This window comes from Quercus robur, chromosome 9, assembly GCF_932294415.1.
Source record: "Quercus robur chromosome 9, dhQueRobu3.1, whole genome shotgun sequence".
NCBI lineage: Eukaryota > Viridiplantae > Streptophyta > Magnoliopsida > Fagales > Fagaceae > Quercus > Quercus robur.
In genome coordinates, this window is record NC_065542.1 from 32180291 (window position 1) to 32200888 (window position 20598).

At 33.7% G+C, this 20598-nt stretch overlaps 2 protein-coding genes across 2 annotated transcripts; both read right to left on the reverse strand.

Moving 5' to 3' along the window:
• Positions 1-906: 906 nt before the first annotated feature.
• Positions 907-5268, reverse strand: LOC126700968 (uncharacterized). Its single transcript, XM_050399126.1, has 7 exons — positions 5092-5268; positions 4270-4776; positions 4109-4174; positions 3520-3570; positions 3289-3399; positions 2629-2713; positions 907-1305 (listed from the first exon to the last, which is right to left on the reverse strand). The coding sequence occupies exons 2-7, from the start codon at positions 4750-4752 to the stop codon at positions 1073-1075; spliced, it is 1029 nt and encodes a 342-aa protein (XP_050255083.1). The 5' UTR covers positions 4753-4776; positions 5092-5268; the 3' UTR covers positions 907-1072.
• A 6578-nt stretch (positions 5269-11846) lies between these two features.
• On the reverse strand, positions 11847-15309 carry LOC126701005 (agamous-like MADS-box protein MADS9). Its single transcript, XM_050399155.1, has 7 exons — positions 14818-15309; positions 14598-14664; positions 13928-13989; positions 13750-13849; positions 13590-13619; positions 13175-13219; positions 11847-12180 (listed from the first exon to the last, which is right to left on the reverse strand). Exons 1-7 carry the CDS (start codon positions 15003-15005, stop codon positions 12043-12045), a joined length of 630 nt encoding a protein of 209 aa, XP_050255112.1. The 5' UTR covers positions 15006-15309; the 3' UTR covers positions 11847-12042.
• Between the last annotated feature and the right edge of the window lie 5289 nt (positions 15310-20598).

Below are 20598 nucleotides of genomic sequence, written 5' to 3' on the forward strand. Positions count from 1 at the left end.
TATTATATGGTCAACCTTTTGTTTTTTGTTTTTTTTTTTTTTAGCAAGGCCAACCTTTGTTTTTGTTGTTTATTTTTGTTGATTGTAATTCTCTTTTGCTCTCTGACTCTCTTTATACATAGCCTTTTTTGGGGACGATGGAGAAGAGAGAGGGGAGGTGGGGGGTATTGCGGTAATGTTCCCTGGTTTCTCTGGATTTAAACTCAGAATATAATGATTCCTTTTGAATGGTTAGAAGAAACGACGCCGGAGAGGGGTGTGACAAATGTGATTCATTGAATGTTTACTAGGTCGTTCTTGAGTTTAAAGGTAATTACGAAGAGCCCATTTGCAACTTAACTAGACTTTTTAGGTGTAAGTGTATATTGTAAGTGTATATATGACTAACTCTTCTCATATCAAAAAAAAAAAAACTCTTTTCTGATGTGTTACAACTTACAATATCAAACACCTGCATCCTTTCAACCCCATCATTCATACTTTTAATAAATTCTTCAAGCAATAGCACTCAGATTTATATGTATTCAAATATCAATTTCCCAGTTAACCAACACAAACTGAAGTCTCAATTCAAGCAATCGACTTCCTTTTAAATCAAGGGAAGAGAAAAAACATATAGCACATGGTTAGCTTCAATTGAATTCCGTAAGACCATATCCCTCTCACAATGCTATGGCTAACCCATATTGTTATTACTACTTCCCAAAAAATCTATAGTTATGGATTAATTCCTTTATTAGAATCAAACTAGATTATTATATGACAGATTGAGATCAGGTGCACTGGATTATTGTATTGGAAACCACCGGGCCTTGTAGCCCAAGTGGTACCCGGTTTACCATGAAACCGTTAGCTCGGGAGTTCGAGCCCCCGCACCCTCATAAACAATTACCTAGCAAAAAAAAAAAAAAAAAGAAGATTATTGTATTGGAAGCTCTCTTTAACTAGTTTGAGTACCACTGGATCTAGCTGCTAACATGAAACTAAAAATCTGACAAGGTAAATGAATTTCCTTAAAATGATACATTGGGAAAGAAAATGATTATCATACAATACACTTAACGAACACTCACTAATCGTCTTCACTATCATAGTTTTGGACGAGAGAGAGTAGTCCGGTGCTTGCTGAATTGTTACCATTAGAGAGTGGACGTGTATTATTGGTTTGAGTCCCTTGGTGGTTCACTTCCAATTTTGCTGAATTGCTAACATTAGAAGCCGGTTTCTTAACAACAGAAACCCTAACGGTTGAGGACTTGAATAGAAGTTTAGCATCACCAGGAGCCCCCGTTTTACCTGGATTTTCTGTCACCAACCAAACATAAAACATAAATTTATCAGTATTCTAATGGGAAATACTAAAAGTGATACAAATCAATTCCCCCTTCCAATCCGTTCCCCCCCCCCCCCCTTCTTTTTCTGTCTCTCTCACACTCACACAAAACTAAGAGTTATTCTATTCAAAAACATGGTTGACAAAGCATTATGTTACATAAACAATGCCCAAGCCAGATGCTCCAATTATCTCCCCCTTGCTCCCTCTTTTCTTCTTTTTTTCACCAACAATCAGCTAGCGTGGGTGGGTGTGTGTGAAATTATACAATCACCTTGTGCTTAATGTATTCTTTCTCATAATAAGAGTATTAACTTCTGTGCATTTACACACACACACAGGTTACTAATCATGAAAGATATCCCTACAGAAGGTTAAAATGTCTGGCAGTCTGTTTCCATTGCAGAGTGGAGTGCATCCCAGGAAACGAAAAATGAGTTAGACATATGTATAAAGAAGGGCTGCAGACTGCATAGAAAGCTAGTAGTTGCTCCCAAGATATGGTGATGGTGGAGACGGACATGGAAGGTTTGACCTCAACAGAATGGCAGAGAAGAATAAATATGGCTGACCTTGACTAATGTGCTGAGGATGCATAACTGACTCCAAAAATTTGGAACTAGGCTTAGTTGTTGTTGTTGTGTTGTGGGAATGTGGTCATGCGGATAATCATGATTTGTTCAGCCAATACAGTTACATAATCGTATCATTCAGTTGGAATCAGTTATAATATTCTGCGACAGTAGCCTTTGAAATTTTGTTATGTCAATTTATTTTTTATTATAATTATTTTTTAATTTTGGAGCAGGGATATTACCAACCAAAACTTTAAGCCCCTGTGGGGTTTAACCAATCTATAAAGAAATTCATTGGCACCATTCTTCCCATATTACATAAACATATTTTTGTAATTCCATAAGGGATTCACATGAACGTACTTCAATATATATATTATATAATTATTCAAGTATGATGAAGAGGAATGCAGCCCCAAATATTTATTTCAAATTTAGGATTCAATTGCCCCCACTGGGCATAATTTTGCTCAACCAATGCATTTGAGCATGCATGCATATCCAGAACAAGTAAGATTTCAGTTATGAATTGTAATTTTTTAGGCCTCAAAATTGAAATTGCAAACACGTAAATAAATAACAAAGATGAAAAAGAATAACTCTGAATTTGCATTGCCTTTTAAGTGTTAATGCTTCAGAAATGATGGCTACAATGCTTCTTTTAAGTGATGACAACAATTTCTATAATAAGGAAGAGAGATCTGAACATATGTGGCATACCTTTCAGGCTGGAGCTGTCAACCAAAGTGGCTTTTGTCAAAGAATCTGTTGGGTTGCCAGGAGGCTCTTCGGAACTCTTTCTCCTCTACATTGGAAACATATTCAAACATAAGTTCACAAGATTATATTTTTCCAATGTAATAACATAGATATTACAATCCTCAGTTTCTTTTAATAAACATTAAAATATAAAGGAAATTCAATCAAAGACGAAGTTAGCAGTACATCATCTTAAACCAACAAAGTATCCCACTATGCTTTCTAGCAAAGCTAATATCAACTCTATTACACAAGACTAGGACACATGTAGGTGTCAAAATAACACAGACCAGTTACACTAATATTGAAGCTTCCAAATTGAGCCTTTTCACAACTTTAGAAATGTTAATACTTTTTTCTCCATCACAAAACCTAAAACCATGGTTATCACTCCACTTAGATAAGCAACTTAGACAGGTTTCAAATCTGTCCAAGATCAAAAGACTCCTATTTGGAAAAACTATACGAATTATTACAGCTCTGTTCAGGTTATGCCATGAAGAAGCATACAAGAGTAGACTTACACTCAGACCAAAATGAACAATTAAACAAATTCTTGACTGATCCAAATCTATAAAACAACCTCAAAATACAAAAATTATCGTTACAGGATCAACATACCTTCAAATCATGACCAGATGCTTTACCATTGCCACTTGAAAGCTGAATCATATCCTCATCATCATCAAGATCTTCATCACGAATCCTTCGAACATAATCTTGCTTTGAACTCTGCAAAAGAAAAAAAGTAAATTATATTAGGGAGAGAGAAGGGGGGGGGGGGGGTTGGGGGAGCAAAGGGAAAGGAACACAGTGGAAGCAAACTAATAAGAGTAGAATGCTTGTACTGACTTGAAATATTGATTTTATAAGTGCTTCATCCTCTTCTTCCAACTTTTTCTCCTGTCAGCATACAGAGCAATTAATAGAGTCAGAACCATATTAAATGCTACAACGATGGGTGGGTGTGTGCGTGAGAGAGAGAGAAACAGTGAAAGAAGTTCACAAAAAAATAGTATTGTCATGCCCTTCCCTCCCCTTAAAGGCAAAAATATTAAAAACAATTGTCATGGTTCACTGAAGTGGTTCTCATAGACTGGTATAATGACTCAGTGCAGGCATCTAAGGACCAGTTAGCCACAACTGAAGAGACATGAGCAGAAATTAGATCCTTTCTGTGGCTAGTTGATTACAAAGGAAAAATACTCATTTTTGCCCACGCGGTAGCCCCAAGACATTGGTCTCTAACTAGAAAAAGTAAATGCTTGAGTTGGAGAAGACAAAGTCACACACATGACAAAAGTGTTGGAACACACACATTTTCACAATATAAAAACGAGGTCAACAAATCCAAACAGAAATGTGACAACACAGGCTGCTGCACTTAATAAGAAACAAAACTAATCTTACTTACATAAACAATAGAGCAGATCAATCATACCTTTTCCACAGCCGTGCGCTGCAAGGCCTCGAGCATGGCATCTACACTCACAGTTGCGTGTCTGGACTGCAAAAGAAGAAATTTATCAGTATCAGTATCAATCACACTGACTTACTTTGGATTCAATTCAAATTATCTCACAACATGAGGCTATTTAGTACCCTCATAGATTTCATCTCGTCCAGCGCGGCAATGATGTCCATCTCTCTTTTGGAATCCAAGGTTCTGTTCTCTAAAGATTTCATAGCATCTCCCATCTCTTCAGCTTCCCTTTGCTGTTTATTTGTTTCCGCTACCTCATCCTCTTCGCGCCAAGGTTCGAAATTTCTGGTAGCACCAGACTCGACAATGTAGTCGGAATTTTGGGGGTCGGTCTTGATGGTGAGTTCAGCAGAGCATCTGGTACATTTGAAGTAGAAGCGGAACCTTTGGATGCCCAAATAAGTGTCGCCAATAACGTCCTCTTTGCGGGAATTGAACTTGGTGCCCTTGTAGATGTAGTTGCCACAAGTGTTGCAGCGAATGCTCATTGGGAGCATCATGCGGACCTTTATCTGCTCATTCTTTGGCCGCCGTGCCCTCGGTAGCTTCGCCGGGTCGAAGTCCGGCGGGTAGTATTTGTTTAGCACCTTCCTCTCTCCCATCCTCTCCTTTCAACTAATACTAGTCTAATAACAAAAAACAAAAGCTGATTTTCAAAATTCAACACATAATATATAATTGTAATGCCAAATATTATTAAAACCTTAGGAAACACTCAATTTGTCGGCAAACAAAACAGCTTATTTTTACCATTCAGCATCCGATACCCAAATATCACAATCTAAAACCCTAAAAATAAAGAGTTCAACATCAAGCACTTAATTAAATTCAAGAAAGCATGGACACGGACACGGCAATTTGCCTGCCGCGCCCGTGTCGAACGAGGCCTGGACACGGCGAGGACAGGAAAAAAAAAAAAAAAAAAAAGTAAAAACCCTAACCTGAAACGCTGCGTTTTGAGAGTATCCCTGCACCCAAAATCAGTTTCCTCTCTCTCTCTCTCTCGGTCTCACGCCGATCTCTTCTTCTTCTTCTTCTTCTTCTGTGGGAGAGCCAATTAGCCGATCTTCTTCCCCCTTCTTCTTTATCTCCTTCTAAATAAGCCCTTACATATTTTACAGTTCTCCATTTTTGCCCCACTTGGGAATTGGGTACGTGTCACGTGTGTTTGTTAATTCTTTTATTTTTAAATGAATAAATATATAACTATTTTGGGCCAAAATGGCCAAATGACCATAAAATTATAATGATGTAGTTAGTAGTTCTGGTTCGTAAACTATATGAGTTTAAGAGGCTCGATTTAGGGTCTATAAATCGAGTTTTTGGGACTCGATTTTCATGGGTTGTTCACGTCTGATGTGACACTTTTTTCAGGTGACATTTACATGGAAATCGAGTCTCTAACTCAAAAATAATATTATTAATGACCCAAAATGCAGAAACAACAAAAAAACGTGGAAAGAAAGAAAGAGAAGAAGGAGAACAAATGGAGATGCAGCTCAAGTCGACCTAGGCCGTGCTAGATCCAGGCTGCCACGTGACCCAGGTCGTAGCGCGACCCAGGCCGGCGCGTGACCCAGGTCGCTGCGCGACCCTTGTTTCTGTTTCTAGGTTTTTTTTTTCTTTCTTCTCTGATGATGTTTTTTTTTTCCTTCTCTGATGAACACATATTCTTCTCTGGTTTTTTTTTTTTTTTCTTTCTTCACTGATGAACACATATTTTTTGTTGTTGTGGTTTTTTTTTTTTTTTTTTTTTTTTTTTTTTTCCAGTTGTCCTTGTGGGTTTTTTTGTTTTCTTTTTAAATGTAAATCGAGTCTTAGAAACTCGATTTCCATGTAAATGCCACGTGGAAAAAGTGCCACATCAGACATGAACAACCCATAAAAATCGAGTCCCAAAAACTCGATTTATAGACCCTAAATCGAGTTTCTTAGACTCGAAATGTTAGTAAAAAATATAGTTTGGGAATCAGAACTACTAACTACATAGTTAGGATTTTATGGCCATTTGGCCATTTTGGCCACTATTTTGTGGGTGAAGAATGAAGAGTAGGACGTTTGATAAGAGATTTCTAATAATGTTGTCGTTATTTTGTGAAAAAATATATGGGTGAAAAAATATATAAAAATAAATATAATATTATTTAAATACTGAAAACTGTTATTCAAACTATAATACCAAACACTCTTAATAATTTGCATATATTATTATTTGGGATTAATACATTTTTCAGTCACAAAAAATTTAGGGGCGTAATGAAAAAATTATTTCACCCACAAATCCATAATACTCATCACAATATAAATATAAATTACATTAAATCACGATTCAAATTTTTAATCAAATCAAAATTTAATATATAAGAAAACATTTAATAACTTTAGTTTCAAAATTAATTTGTTAAGTCTAAAGAACTAGAAATATATAGAATAAGGTGCAAAAGTATTTAAATCAATATATAGAATTTTCAATTTCCCCAATCTCATAACCGCAACACAGAATAAGGCACTACATAAATCTTTACTTTTAAAACTATTGATGGTAAAAAGATACCTTTTTTTTTTTTTAATGAAGAACCTAAATTAAAGAGAATTGAAAGATATAAGAATTATATAAGTTGGACATTTGAAAAACATACACTTCTCCATTTAATTTCAGTTAGATAAGATTTGGGGGAAGACCGGGGTTCAAGTCTCTAGGAGGAAGTTTTACATACATATAACATATACACTTAGATTAGGTTAAAGTAGAAATTCTATTTTGTATTTAAAAAAAAAAAAAAAAAAAACCAAAATTGATGGTAATGAGAGATCTGCAAGATTAAGTAAAATGAATGATTAGAAAAAAAAAAAAAATATATATATATATATATATATATGCTTTAGATGCTCATAAAGTTGATGAAATTTATGAAGGGGCCATTAAAAAAATACACATAATTTAAAATTTCTGTTAACAAATAGATGGCGAGAGAGGAACTTTTCAAGCTGGGTTATGCAACATTTAAAGCTTGCCTCTTTTTTTTTTGTCTTGATTGTGTTCAAATGACCAGAAAATTTTATCTTTTTTTTTTTTGAGAAAATTTTATCTTTAATAGTAGTAAATGGTGGCTTGGTTTTGAAATATGGAGTAACTATGTTGTGTTGAATACGTGGGTGGGTTTTTTTAAGACCTTCTCTCCCCTCTCCCTGTGTGTGTTAAAATATTTAGTATTCTCAAAAGAAATATATGGGTCGGTTAGTGGGAGAGTAGTTCAATTTTTGATGGCATATATTTTAGGATTCTAGTTTTGTCTTTGCTTAGATAAATGAAAAAGAATGGTAGATAACTGGATTTTTTTTATTTTTATCTATATGATAATTTTATTAAAAAAAAAATAATGATTGGATAAGGAGAAGGGTTTTTTTAAGACTAAGTCATTCTTAAAATCTAGTGAAAAAAAAAAAAAAAAACTTGGTTTTTTTTTGTTTGGTGTATAAATATTTTTTTTCCTTATGAAGGTGAGAATTTTTTTTTAAAGGTAAGTTTCTATTTTGCAAAAGCGATTTAAAGTGAATAAAAATTAAGTTATCATGTTTAATAGGAGTGATTGTATAAAATTTGAATTTTTGAGGTGGTTTAGTGGAGTGGGAACTTGGAAGTTATTCTGAATTGGGTTGTTTGGGAGTTAAAGATATATTTTTATCAAATTGGCCTTTAGTTTTGTCTCTATTTAAAATTAGGGTGTAGGGGTATTTTTTTGAAAAAAAAAGTCATTCCCAAATAAGGGAAGCCCCTTTTTTTTTTTTTTTTGAGAAACAACCCCCTCGGGGCAATGATTTTATTAATACATCCTTAAAAGATCAAGTTGATAAACATCAAGAATATCTGGAGGAACGGACTCCATTCAGACAAGAAAAGGATTTCTGATAGCCCGTCTAGCAAGTTTGTGGGCAACACAATTCCCTTCCCTATGAATATGCTTGACTGAAATAAAAGAAAAACTAGAAAACAACATCTTAATATCCTGCAGTACATGACCCATATAAGAGTAGTCCATATAGTCACCAAGAATAGCCTTAATAACCGTCTCAGAGTCACCCTCCAAAACCATCCTGTCAAACCCAAGTTCCTTCGCAAACACCAGAGCCTGACGAGCCACTAACACTTCCACCATCTCCACCGAAGCAGGTGATGGAATTTGTTGTGAGAGAGCAGCCATAACCAATCCTTGCTCATTTCGGATTATCACACCGATGCTAGCTAGTCCATCTTGTGAGAAGATTGCACCATCAAAGTTCGCCTTCACACATGGCGCAATAGGAGGCCTCCATTTTACTGCACGGGCTGTCCTTGGGATCACAGCATGAATGGGGTGAAGTTGTTGGAATTCTTGAAGTGCACCATTTGCCTTTGGAGCAACCTGGCAGACTGGTATAGTAGGCTCTCCCACACGAGCCTTGTTTCGATGCTGCCAGATTTCCAATATTGTCATAGCAAACAAATCCATTGATGGTTTATCTGCTGTCGCACGTTCGAGTACCTCAAGAAAACTGGAGTTGGAGCCCGTGTCTGTCACAAGCTTGCCAAAGCTCACTTTCCACACATCCTGTAGGATTGGGTAGGACCAAAGAGCATGCTACATGTCCTCTGGCTGCACCTTCCATTCCGGGCACATTGCATCAGTTTGAATTCGTCGACGGACCAAATTCATCCGTGTAGGAAGGGCATTTCTCCCAACTCACCACACAAGAGATTTTACATGGTTTGGAACATTCATATGCCAAATGGCCTTCCAAACTGGTGATGTAGTCCCAATGTTTGCCGCACCATTCAGCTCTGTATCCTCAAGCTCCATTAAATGGTGGTAACCGGACTTAACAGAGAACACTCCATCACGGGAATACGGCCAAAAAGGAAGGTCCGTTTGAGCAAACAAACTAAGTGGAATGGCCTTGATGGTTGCTGCCTCATCAGGTAAGAACAATTTGTCAATCTCTGCCACATTCCAGCACCTATCGTCATGGTTAATTAAGCTATAGACCAAGGCATTTGCATGGCTTTCAGGGACAAAGGAAAGGACTTTGCCGTGTTAAGACCCAGGCAGCCAAGCATCATGGAAAATTCGCACCTGAGCACCATCCCCAATCCCCCACTTCAATCCACACTTAATGAGTTCTCTACCCTTCAAAATACTCTTCCATGCAAAAGACCCTTTATTGTCCTTAGCATAAAAAATAGACCCATGTGGGAAATATTTTGATTTAAAAAACCTGTAAAAAAGGGAGTCTTGATTTTTTAATAGGCACCACACTTGCTTGGCTAGCATGGTGTCATTAAAATTTCTGAGCTCCCGAAACCCCATACCTCCAGAAGCTTTTGGCCTACACAAAGTGTGCCATTTTACCCAATGAATATGTCTTCTAGTACCACGCTGTCCCCACCAAAACTGTCTAATCATAATCTCAATCTCTTGGCAAAGTGAAATGGGAAGTTTAAAACAACTCATAGAGTAAGCTGGGATCGCATGTATCACTGCCTTTAGAAGGACTTCTCCACCTGCTTGGGAGAGGAGCTAGGGAAGCCCCTTAAATAGTAGTATAGATAATATCTATATATCTATACTTACTATCTATAAGAGGATTCTCCTTTTTGGACTCTACTTTTATGTGGTTCAAAAATATCCATAAACCTTAGGTTTAATAGGAAAAAAACTTGAGGACAACTCGGTAAAAATTTATCTCAATTCTACTTAAAATGCCTACAAAATAGGATACTCTCCTACTAATTTAAGCCTTCAAAATAAAATTATCCAAAATTAAAAAAAAAAAAATTTATAACACTAAACCAAAAAAATAATAAAAACCTCATCCCACGTGCAAAGCTTATGTTATGAGGCTAATAGTTTTTAATTCTTTTATTTTATTATTAAGGTAGATAGTAGACACATGACACATATATATTATTAGTGGTTAAGCTTTAATATTCTTTTTTTTTATTATTAAAAAAGAGCCTTAACATTCTTCTAAAAGAATTTTCAATAATTATTTTAAAACAATTAATTTTGTTATAAAAGAAATTTTATAAAGTTTGAAAATATACATATAATTAATTAATTAATTAATATACATGTTTCTATTTTACTTTCAAAAAGTTTTAATAATAGAAATTGCTTAACCAATTAATCTTGCATCCAGCCAAGCGTAAGGTTCATGTCCTTAGCAATATTTTTCACTGTTCGGAATATCATATATATTGATCTTCCAAGTTCCATTAAAAAAAAAAAAAAAAGAAGAAAAAGAAGAAAGAAAAAAATATACCAACTTGACCTTGTTGGGCTTGTAATTGCATTTCAGGGGCTTTTTGTTTGCCGTAAATAATGTTATATTATATCATAATATTAAATTATTTTAATATTTCATTAATGTAATCTTAATACAAAAATATAACATCGCATTATTTAAGAAGGTAATAGCTAATAGGATTAAGATTATATGATATATTTTGTAATTTTAAATTATGATAATGTTAGAAAAAATAAAATAAACCAATAAAAAACTTAATGTAATGTACCCTTGATACATCATAGCTCAATAAACAAGGCTCTGATATACCCTTGTTATGATTGCATCACACTTTAGGCTAAGTCAGCTAGAGTCTTATAAAAAATGTAGTGATGGGTGTAGACTGTAGAGTTCATGTCACAAACAAAACAAATTAATATGGAAATTAACAATAAGGACAATAATAAAATAAAAGATCAAGAGTAAGGAAAGAGCTCACCGAATCATGCGGTATAGAGAGTTGTCCCTGATTAATTTTGTGCCTCCGAGAGCTTTTAATTACTAACTCGGTGCAATTAGATTTCTTGACACCAACTGTTAGTGTATTACAATAAAAATTAACAAATCTCTATATTCATACATTTATTATTACAAAAGTTATTATGAAATATAACACCCCATCAACTCATAATGTTCTTACAAAATATTTATATCTCAATAACCTCATAATCTTTGTAATTTATTTTTCCATTATATTGTGATTAAATTCTTATAATAACTTACATGTATTATATATATTTCTATATAAAGGAGCCTTAACACTCTTGAAAGGAGTACTTAGAGTGACTTTTGGGTGTACGCACACAAAAATGTAAAAATGATAGATGGGTAATACATGTATGGAGTGATTTATTTATTTTTGAAGAGGTGTGGAGTGAGTATTTTTATGTAGATTATTTTGTGGACAACGTACAAAATGTGTTTATTTGGTGGAACTTTGCTCTTTGTTGTAGTAATTTTCATTATGTTTGGCTGGGTTATTATATTTTAGGGGTGACATGCTAGTGATCGAGACACGTGATGTATATAAAGCTCAATTATCACTTAGGTAACTGACATATACTGGCATATCAAAAGGATAAAACTTAGATAGAGTTCAATTTTGATTGACAATATAAAGAGAGGGGGAGAGGAATTTCAATTTTTAAAAAGATCTATGTAAAAATTAACAAAATCAACAGGAAAATGCTTGTTCGCTAAAACTTAACAATTCAATCTGAGAAAAAGAGCAGATGATTATCTAGGTTCTATGATGGCCCATTATAAGGTAAAAACAAGGTCAAACCAACAAAATAGTATATAAAGGTACATATATATATATATATATATCTATCTAGGGCCTTAGACATTAATAGCCCAATATATGCTAAGGTAACACAAGCTCATCCCCACCATATATATTAATTACACAAAGTAATCGATCAACCCAAAAGCCAAGTTCACACACTTGCAGGTTTTAATACTAGTACATGCTCAAGGAGCATGATATTAGCTAGGTCTATTACAAAACATGGAAAGCAGAAGAGCTAGCAAACTAAAGAGTTTAGATGCCAGCAACAGTAGTTCTATTACATTCTCTCTTGTAGATTTGGCTGAATAGGCTGCACACGGAAGGCAAACGGCATTTGAGAGTTGTACTCTCTCACTCTCTGCTGGTACTCATCATTCATGTCCCTGTTTGCTTCCATGGCCATCTCCTGTTGGTGCTGTTGTAAAGAGGAGGGAAATGTTAGTACTTACTACTAGTAGACTTTGCCACAATTCTGTCATGACTGTCTTAATTGAGTTAATTAATTTATAATGAATAGAAATTTGACTTTGTTGGACTTGTGTTATTGATTATCAATCAACATGAAAATATAGCTCAAAAATATGAACATTTTTTTTTTTGGGGGGTGGGGCGCGGATTCATTCACAACAATCTAAAAAACGAAACTGACTCTACTGATCTATGGCAATCACTACCTTATGATTGAAATGTATTAAAACCTTTTGGCAAGCTTTATCTAATTTGGATAATTATTGCTTCACATTCTTGGATGTGAAATATCTCACACAATATCCACACTTTTAGACAAGATATCTACATTTTATACATGATATGAAAGAATATAGATATAATGTAAAATAGTGTGAACAATCCTGAATGTGAAACAATCATAGCCCATTTGATTTATATACAATATTTTAAAGTGGTATAATTGTATTTTTGGTAACCTTATTTTTATTAAGCCTAATAGATCAATGATAATAAGCTCACCCAAATGGATACAATGATGCATGCACATATATTAAAATACAATTTATCACCACAAATGCACAATGCTTGGAGGCACACTCACCAAACTAAATCACAACTTAGCCCTTTCATGAACATAAAAATTGAAATAACCATCTAAGCCTTTATACAATTATGCATACACATATTCAACCAAACGGCTCTACAAACTGAGATACACAGTCACAAATGCACACAAATGAATCTCTCACAAAACCATATCATTGTGTAAAACTGCTTAAATGCACACAGAAAGTATTGAGCAAATAAATAAGCATACATTCTAACTACAACTACAGATTAACATACAACATGCACACCTGCACACATCATATACTTCATGCACTAATATTCATGTACATTCATTGGTGTCCACAGATTTGCTTATAAGTAAAGATATATAGAAAGTTGAATGACATTACCAGAACGAGGGTAAGGTGCTTATTCTCCTCCTCCAACATCTCGGTCTGAGCAATGTCCAGTTAACAAAGTTAATTAAGGTCACGGAAAGAAAAAATTATAATAATAAAACTCATATACTTATATATAGGAACATTGAAAAGTTCTTTTGCATTGCTCAACATTTTTTTTTTAAATGAAGAAGTAAAGCATAACTTAGTTCATCAATCTACCAAATTATCAAAAAAGTTCAAATCTTTAGACTTTGATATACTTCCTTACTCTTTCAAACGAAAAAAAAAAAGGTTCTTTTGCATTGCTTTAACAATTTTTAAAGATAAAATATAGGCCAATATAGTTATGATATTCCTATTACATTACTCATGAGTAATAAAAGAAATCAATCAAGCAAGGCACTATGGTTCTGTCTACACGTACATTTTTTGTAGCAATATCCAAGTACTCCATCTGCAAAAAACAAAAAACGGCAAGTTAAATCTTCTCTTGGATGCCTATTAAGATCTTCAATCACATATATATAATAAATATTTGGATCCTATTTAGCAAAAAAATAAAATAATAATATTTGGATACTAGCCTGCTTTCCTCGGATACTTGAGAGCCCATTATCAAGGGCTTCCTCTAAGAGAATAAGCTCTTTTGGGCCCAGAGATGTGATATCCTCTCCCTTCAAGTGCCTGCAACATATACTTCCATCTACATGAGAGAGAGAGAGAGGGAGAAGCAAAGAAACCAAATATCCAATTAATATATACCTGAGCTCAACCTGCATGTTGTCGTTCTCTTTCTTGATTCTATCAATTTCATTGCTGAGGTTCTGAGTTTATCATAGTTGGAAACCCTAACAGTTAGTTTATCTCAAAAAAAAATTAAATTAAATTAAATATACAAATCCATGATGGGTCAGACTTTAGTCAGCAGATCTGTTAGTTAAACTAAATTTCTAATTGCAGATCTGTTAGTAGAGGTTGTGTATTTGCCGTTTACTATGCTTTTAGTCAAGAAACTATCAGACAAAGACATAGATCTTGTCAAAGGAAAGACATTTATTATATTTATTTGCTTATAACTACCAACCATTCAGTTGTTTCAATTTTTGCAAGGAAAAGGAAGGGAGGGAATAATGTTTTGTTACCAGATCTGTTCATAGATGTTACAATTCATGTGGTTTTAGTTTTCTTTCTCTATGAAAAAAACAATAGAATATTTTGAAAGCTAGGAGAGAGAAAAAGAGGGACTATATACATCCCATTTGTAGATCTGTTCATAGAATTCATAGTTCATGTTTCTTAACATATTTTTAGCTAAAAAAAAATCATGTCACAAAGCAAGAACTACCAGATGCTTTTACAGTAAAAATTTGACAGAAAAAGTTGAACAATATCAAGCACAAAAAGAGAGAGTATTCATTATATGAAAACCCACCTCATGTTTAGCATCCCACAACCTCTTACCAGACTGCCTGTGGTACTTGTCCATGATGTTAATCAACCTTCACCATCAAAAATAAAAATTTCCCACATATTAGAAAACAAAGAGAATCACAGATCAATTACTAGCCAAGAACCCTACTGAGACTATATATAATAATATATATGAAGAAGAAAAGGTTATTAACAAAGAGAAGTATATATTATATACATACGTAGTTGAAGGGCTACAGTATTCATGCATCTTTCCATTGGTACCAAAGATAACAAGGGAAACTTCAGCATCACATAGAACAGTGATCTCCTTAGCCTTCTTTATGATCCCACTTCTTCTCTTTGAATAGGTCACGTGCCTGTTGTTTGGGTTCTCAATCCTCTTGATCTCAATCTTGCCTCTCCCCATCTCTCACAAACTTTCTTCTCCTACTTTTCTTCTTCTTCTTCTTCTCCTCTTCTTGTTGTTCTTTGTTTGTTGAAATGAAATGGAGGAAAGAGGAAGAGGTAGTGGGATTTAATAAAGAGATAGGAAAGCATTGGAAGAGCAATATTTCTAATTTGGGTTAGAGGGTAAAAGACTTTCTAAGTGGCACAGAGAGGAAGGATTTGTTTATGGGTTGGTGACAAAGCCAAGCCAACTGCTTTTACTGATGTCTAATTTGGCTTTGTAGTTTTTGTTGCAACCTCTTATTAACCATTGGTTTCTTTCTCTATCTTTCCCTCTCTCTCTTTGTGACTGATATTAATTTGATGGTTTATTAGGGTTTCACTTGAACTTAAAAACTCTATGACTATGACTGATAATTAGCTTGGTGAACTTTTTATGGGCTTTAATTCAAGCTCAAGTCTGTCAAAATTGAAACTAAGACTAGGACTAGGTTATGTTTGATACGTAAAGTGGGGATGGTGCATGAGTACTAGACACGTTTTAACGTTGTTCTATGAGGCCTTGTAGTTTGAGATGGTCTTGTCTGGGGTTTGAGTGATGGAACCAAATATGGTATAATAATCAGATCAAAACCATCAAATCAAATTCAATGAATTTTTTTTTCTTTGCAAATAATAATAGTGGGTGTGGTAATTAAAAGAAGGGTCAAAAAGGAAAAGGAAACCATGCGTTCTTTATATGCGAACCCCTACAGCAAAGGAGAGAATATGATTTTCTGAAGTGTCAAGGTCATCGAAGATCGAAGTACTGTAGGAAGCGCTGATTGGGTCTTTGATACGGTTTTGACAAGCCATTTGATTGGTGACTCCCCTGAGCAAGGCTTTGACATGTGAAGACTGAAGACAATGGATTTGGTTTATCCAAAAATAAAAAAAGAAGACAATGAATTTGAACAATGACTCAAAAAAAATTAAAAAATAAAGGATTTGAACAATGTGTGAAACCCTAGGTAATACTTGTAAATTGATTAAAACAACACCTCTTGTTTTTCCCAATCACACCAATAACCAAAAAAAAAATTTATTGTGTATGATCAAAGTTTACTTCCAAATCATTTTAAAGAAAAAATTATTCGAACTTCTTATATGAAGATTCAAATGATTATCTACTTGTATTTTTAGTCACATAACTTATTTAATAAGTCATTACTTTATAACTTTATGATTTGTCATAAATTAGTGTGCTCAAAATACTATAAAATTTACAATAGAAACTTTACAAATTAATGTATCATCAATCATAAAAGGTGATTTCAACTATATTTATTATCATATTAATTTGCAAGATTTTTTGTAGTAAATAAATATATAGTGGTTTTAGCATTTCTTTTGCCATATAGGTTGAAGGAGATTCTTCCAAATCTTTTGATGGAAAACATAGTTCAATCCCTACATAATTATTATCATCATTATTCTTATAGATGTAATAGTAATAGTAATGTCATCATAAGCATATATATAACTTGTATCGAGCCACATCATCACAAGCATATATATATATATATATAACTTTCAATACAAGTTAAAGAATCCAACCTAAAGATCAAGAATGGACCCAGGAGGTGCCTAGACCCTCTTGGCCCTTTGAAAAAAAAAATGGACAAAGTTTTTCTTTAAACTAGTTTGGAGAGAAACCCTTCAAACTCCCACTAATATATATATATATATATATATATATATATAGAAAATCTAACTATTGAATAATTAAAATAAGCATGGGATTGCTCCGACCCTAAGAGGGTAAGGCAAATAGGCAATTGGGAGGTCACACTTCACAGTGGAATTCCATCAATAAACATACCAAACTAATCATGCCTCATGCCTCATGCCTTGAGATATCTATAAGCTTGGTATTGTGAACCCCATACCTTAAGAATTGAAACCCCTTTTTGTTTAATTCCCTCCAACAAAAGGCTGAAAATTATGTAGAGAAATAACTTATATAACTACTCCTGTAGTGCTTCTACAATAACCTCGGTCCATTTTGTAACTTGGATTTAATATTGGTTGAAGTTTTAAATTTGTTACTTTTTGAAACGTTAGGACTTACTTTGATACTTTTAAAACTGTAGGATTTAATTTATTACTTTTTAAAATTTCATGATTGAATTTATTATTTTTGAAACAACATGGTTTAATTTGTTACAAACCCCTAATGATGATTAGAGCATCCACAGCAGCTGTGGCAAAAATTATGCTATTTTGCCACACTAAACACCTACTTTATTATTTTACCACATTATTTTACAACATCCCATTTATCAGATGTTTTATTATTTAATTCTATATATTAAAATAATATATACTACACATTAAAATAATATATTAAATACTCCCTCTCATTACCATCAACAACAACGGCACATCACCACTGCCGCAACAACAGCCACCAACAACCACTGCCGCACCAACAGCCACCACCACCCCACCATCACACACACCCCAGCAAGGCAGAAACCACCAACAAAACAGGGAAAAAAAAAAAAAAAAAAAAAAAAAAAAAAAAAACCAATCACCAAGCACAACCACCACCCAAATGCCAAACCAACACTGATTCAAACAAACAAATAGCCATTGATTCAAACAGACAAACATAGCCACCGATTCATCATTTCATCAAACAAACACCAACAACAACCTTCACCGATCCAGATCATCCGTAGCAACCTTCATCAACCTTCACCCATCCCAAATCTCACACCCACAACACATCGTAACCCATATCAACGGCGATCCATAAATCTTAGCCAACCAACAACAATCAAAACAACAACCACCAAGAGAGAGAGAGAGAGAGAGAGAGAGAGAGAGAGAGAGAGAGAGAGAGAGAGAGAGTGTGTGAGATCGGATAGCGATGGCGATGGCTCGGCGATGACGATGGCTCGTGCGCCGTGAGCGGCGAACTCGTCGCCCATGCCGCTTGCGCCTCCGGTGATAATGGCCATCGTCAAACTGATCTTAAATTAAAGGGAAAAGAGAGAATAGAGGGGATCGGTGGCTGAGAAGAGAGGGAACCGGTGAGAGAGAACAGAGGTGAGAGAGAAGAGAAAAGAATAAAATGAAAATGACGAGAGAGGAGAGAGAATAGAGAATAAAATATGATTAAAATTATACCATTTTTATTCCGTACCGTTGCAAATTTGCAACGGTACTGTTTACATGTTGTAAAAGTTATAGGATTTGGCACATTTGGTATTTGGTGTTTTTTGTGTTTGGTGTGGTAAATGTGCCAAATATTTGGCATTTGGCACATTTACCACACTTGCTGTGGGTGCTCTTATAGTGTTAAATTGTCAATATCTAAAGTGGTATAGCTTCCTGATAATCATTTTTCATTATTTGAGGTAAAAAACCACATATTTCTTACAATTTGTTTGAATTGAGGAAGGATAAAATTTAACTACAAAATTCATTGTAACTTAATACTACAACCTTACTTAGTATCTTTTTATTGGAGGTGAATTTTGACAAATCTACTATTGTATTACATTTTCTTTTTACATCCTCCGTGCTTGCAAAATTTTTTAAAAATTAAAGATCAATAACTTTGTTATCAATAAATTGCTTAAATTACAAATTTTTGTCGTTTAAAATTATGCATAAAATATAAACTTATACATCATATAGTAAATAATATCTAATTGACACAAAATTTGACATATGTATTAAGTACCTAAATTAAGAATATGCAATTCAATAGTTAAATTTTCAAAATATGTATTAATATTCATTCTTTAAAAAGTTGTTGTAACCTTAGACTACAACCAAATTTGTAACTAAATTTTATCAATTAAAAAAAGCAATGGAAAAAAGTGAAACATGTTAACTAGGGAAGTAAGGGAAAGTAGTGACAAAATAATGTTGAACGAAGTGGAAGAAATTGAAGAGAAGTGAGAGAAGTACAAAACTAAACGAGGAGGAAGTTAAAAAAAAAAAAAAAAAAAAAAAAAAAAAAAAAACTAAAAACAAAAAAAAAGTATTTTTATAACTTATTCTGTTCATAAATTCCTCCAATTTACATTGATAAAATAAATGTAGAGTGTATCTGCCAAACCGACATATGATAATTATAGGGCTGCGTACTTGAACAAGCTAGGTTGCCACTTCTTTGTCAGTTCTGTTAACTTCTCCAAAAGGACCGGAGAATCTAGGAAGGCCCTATACTTTTTATGTTGAATCTCAACTTTGCCTTTGCTTGTGGTTTACTCAGCACAATGTGGCATGATGGTTTACTGATTTACGCTAGAGAGTTTCACATACCGGAGAATCTAGGAAGGCCCTATACTTTTTATGTTGAATCTCAACTTTGCCTTTGCTTGTGGTTTACTCAGCACAATGTGGCATGATGGTTTACTGATTTACGCTAGAGAGTTTCACATTCAACTTGCTAAAGCCCTTTAATTTCCAATAATTGCACATAATCAAGCTATTTCCATTCAAAGGCAAGGTGAATATATTTTGAGAAAGAAAAAAAAAAAAAACCAAAAATAAAAGCAGTATAAAAAATCACCTTCCAAATATCTATCAATTCACAACTCTTTCGATTCAAGGCAATTTAATCTTGATTTATTCGTTTCGATTTTCTTTCTTATTGGCAAGAAACACATGCACAAGGTGGATCTTGAATCCTAAACTACTAATCCTCCAATTTGTTCCTACTAGAGAAAGAACTTCGAGCTCATTGGCCTGCTAATCTCTTGCTAAATTTTAATTTCAATCTTCGGTGTACAGTTCTATAACTTTACGATTTTGATTCAGTTACCATTGATCATGACACACGATTATACAGCAAGAAAGATGAAAAAAATAAAATAAAATGATTACAACTAAAACTTTTTGTTTAAATGAATATATCTATATATATATATATAGTTATAAAATTGTAAGAGCATTAGTATCAGACTATGCAAAATAGAAAGAAAAAAAAGAGGCTCAATTTTACACATTCAAGTCTCAAATTATTCATATTAGTTAAGTTAAAGATGTATAAATTTGCAAAATTACTACAATAATCGTATAAATTTACACTAAAATTATTTATTCTGAATTTAGTTTTTTATTCTTTATTTACATATTTCGAAGATAAAAGAAAGAAAGTGAAAGATGGTTATTCTGTACGAAGAAATAAAATTAATTAAAAAAATTAATGAAATAAAATTTAGAATAGATAATTTGATGTGGGTTTTTTTTTTTTTTTTTTGGGAATTTGATATGGGTATTTTGAAAAATTGTTATGTTAAAAAAATAGAATCTTATGCTAAAATAAATATGAAATTTTAATGCAACATTAATTAATCACACACGCATACTTTAACTTATAATCGCTGACTCATGGATCAAATCATCTACTTTATCACACATTTTAAGGTGACAAACAAATTTAGGTTATAAAACTTCTTGATAAGACCTCCCTAAACAGTCATTAGCGTGTGTTCTTCTGACTTTTGAGAAGAACATCAAAAAATAAGAATGGAAAAGTGTGTTTTCCCAAACACAAACGTGTATCTTATTTTCAGGATTGTGGAAGTGCGTATTTCATGGTTTGATTTTCT

Bases quoted from the DNA above. Each gene is read 5' to 3' on its own strand.
- LOC126700968 (XM_050399126.1), bottom strand. From the start codon at position 4,752: ATGGGAGAGAGGAAGGTGCTAAACAAATACTACCCGCCGGACTTCGAC. The intron at 3,571-4,108 runs GTATGATTGATC...GTATGCTGACAG, and splicing joins AGCGCACGGCTGTGGAAAAG to GAGAAAAAGTTGGAAGAAGA. The intron at 2,714-3,288 runs GTATGTTGATCC...TTTCCAATGTAG, and splicing joins CATCTGGTCATGATTTGAAG to AGGAGAAAGAGTTCCGAAGA.
- LOC126701005 (XM_050399155.1), bottom strand. From the start codon at position 15,005: ATGGGGAGAGGCAAGATTGAGATCAAGAGGATTGAGAACCCAAACAAC. The intron at 14,665-14,817 runs GTATGTATATAA...TTGATGGTGAAG, and splicing joins TACTGTAGCCCTTCAACTAC to GTTGATTAACATCATGGACA. The intron at 13,990-14,597 runs GTGGGTTTTCAT...TGATAAACTCAG, and splicing joins TGTGGGATGCTAAACATGAG to AACCTCAGCAATGAAATTGA.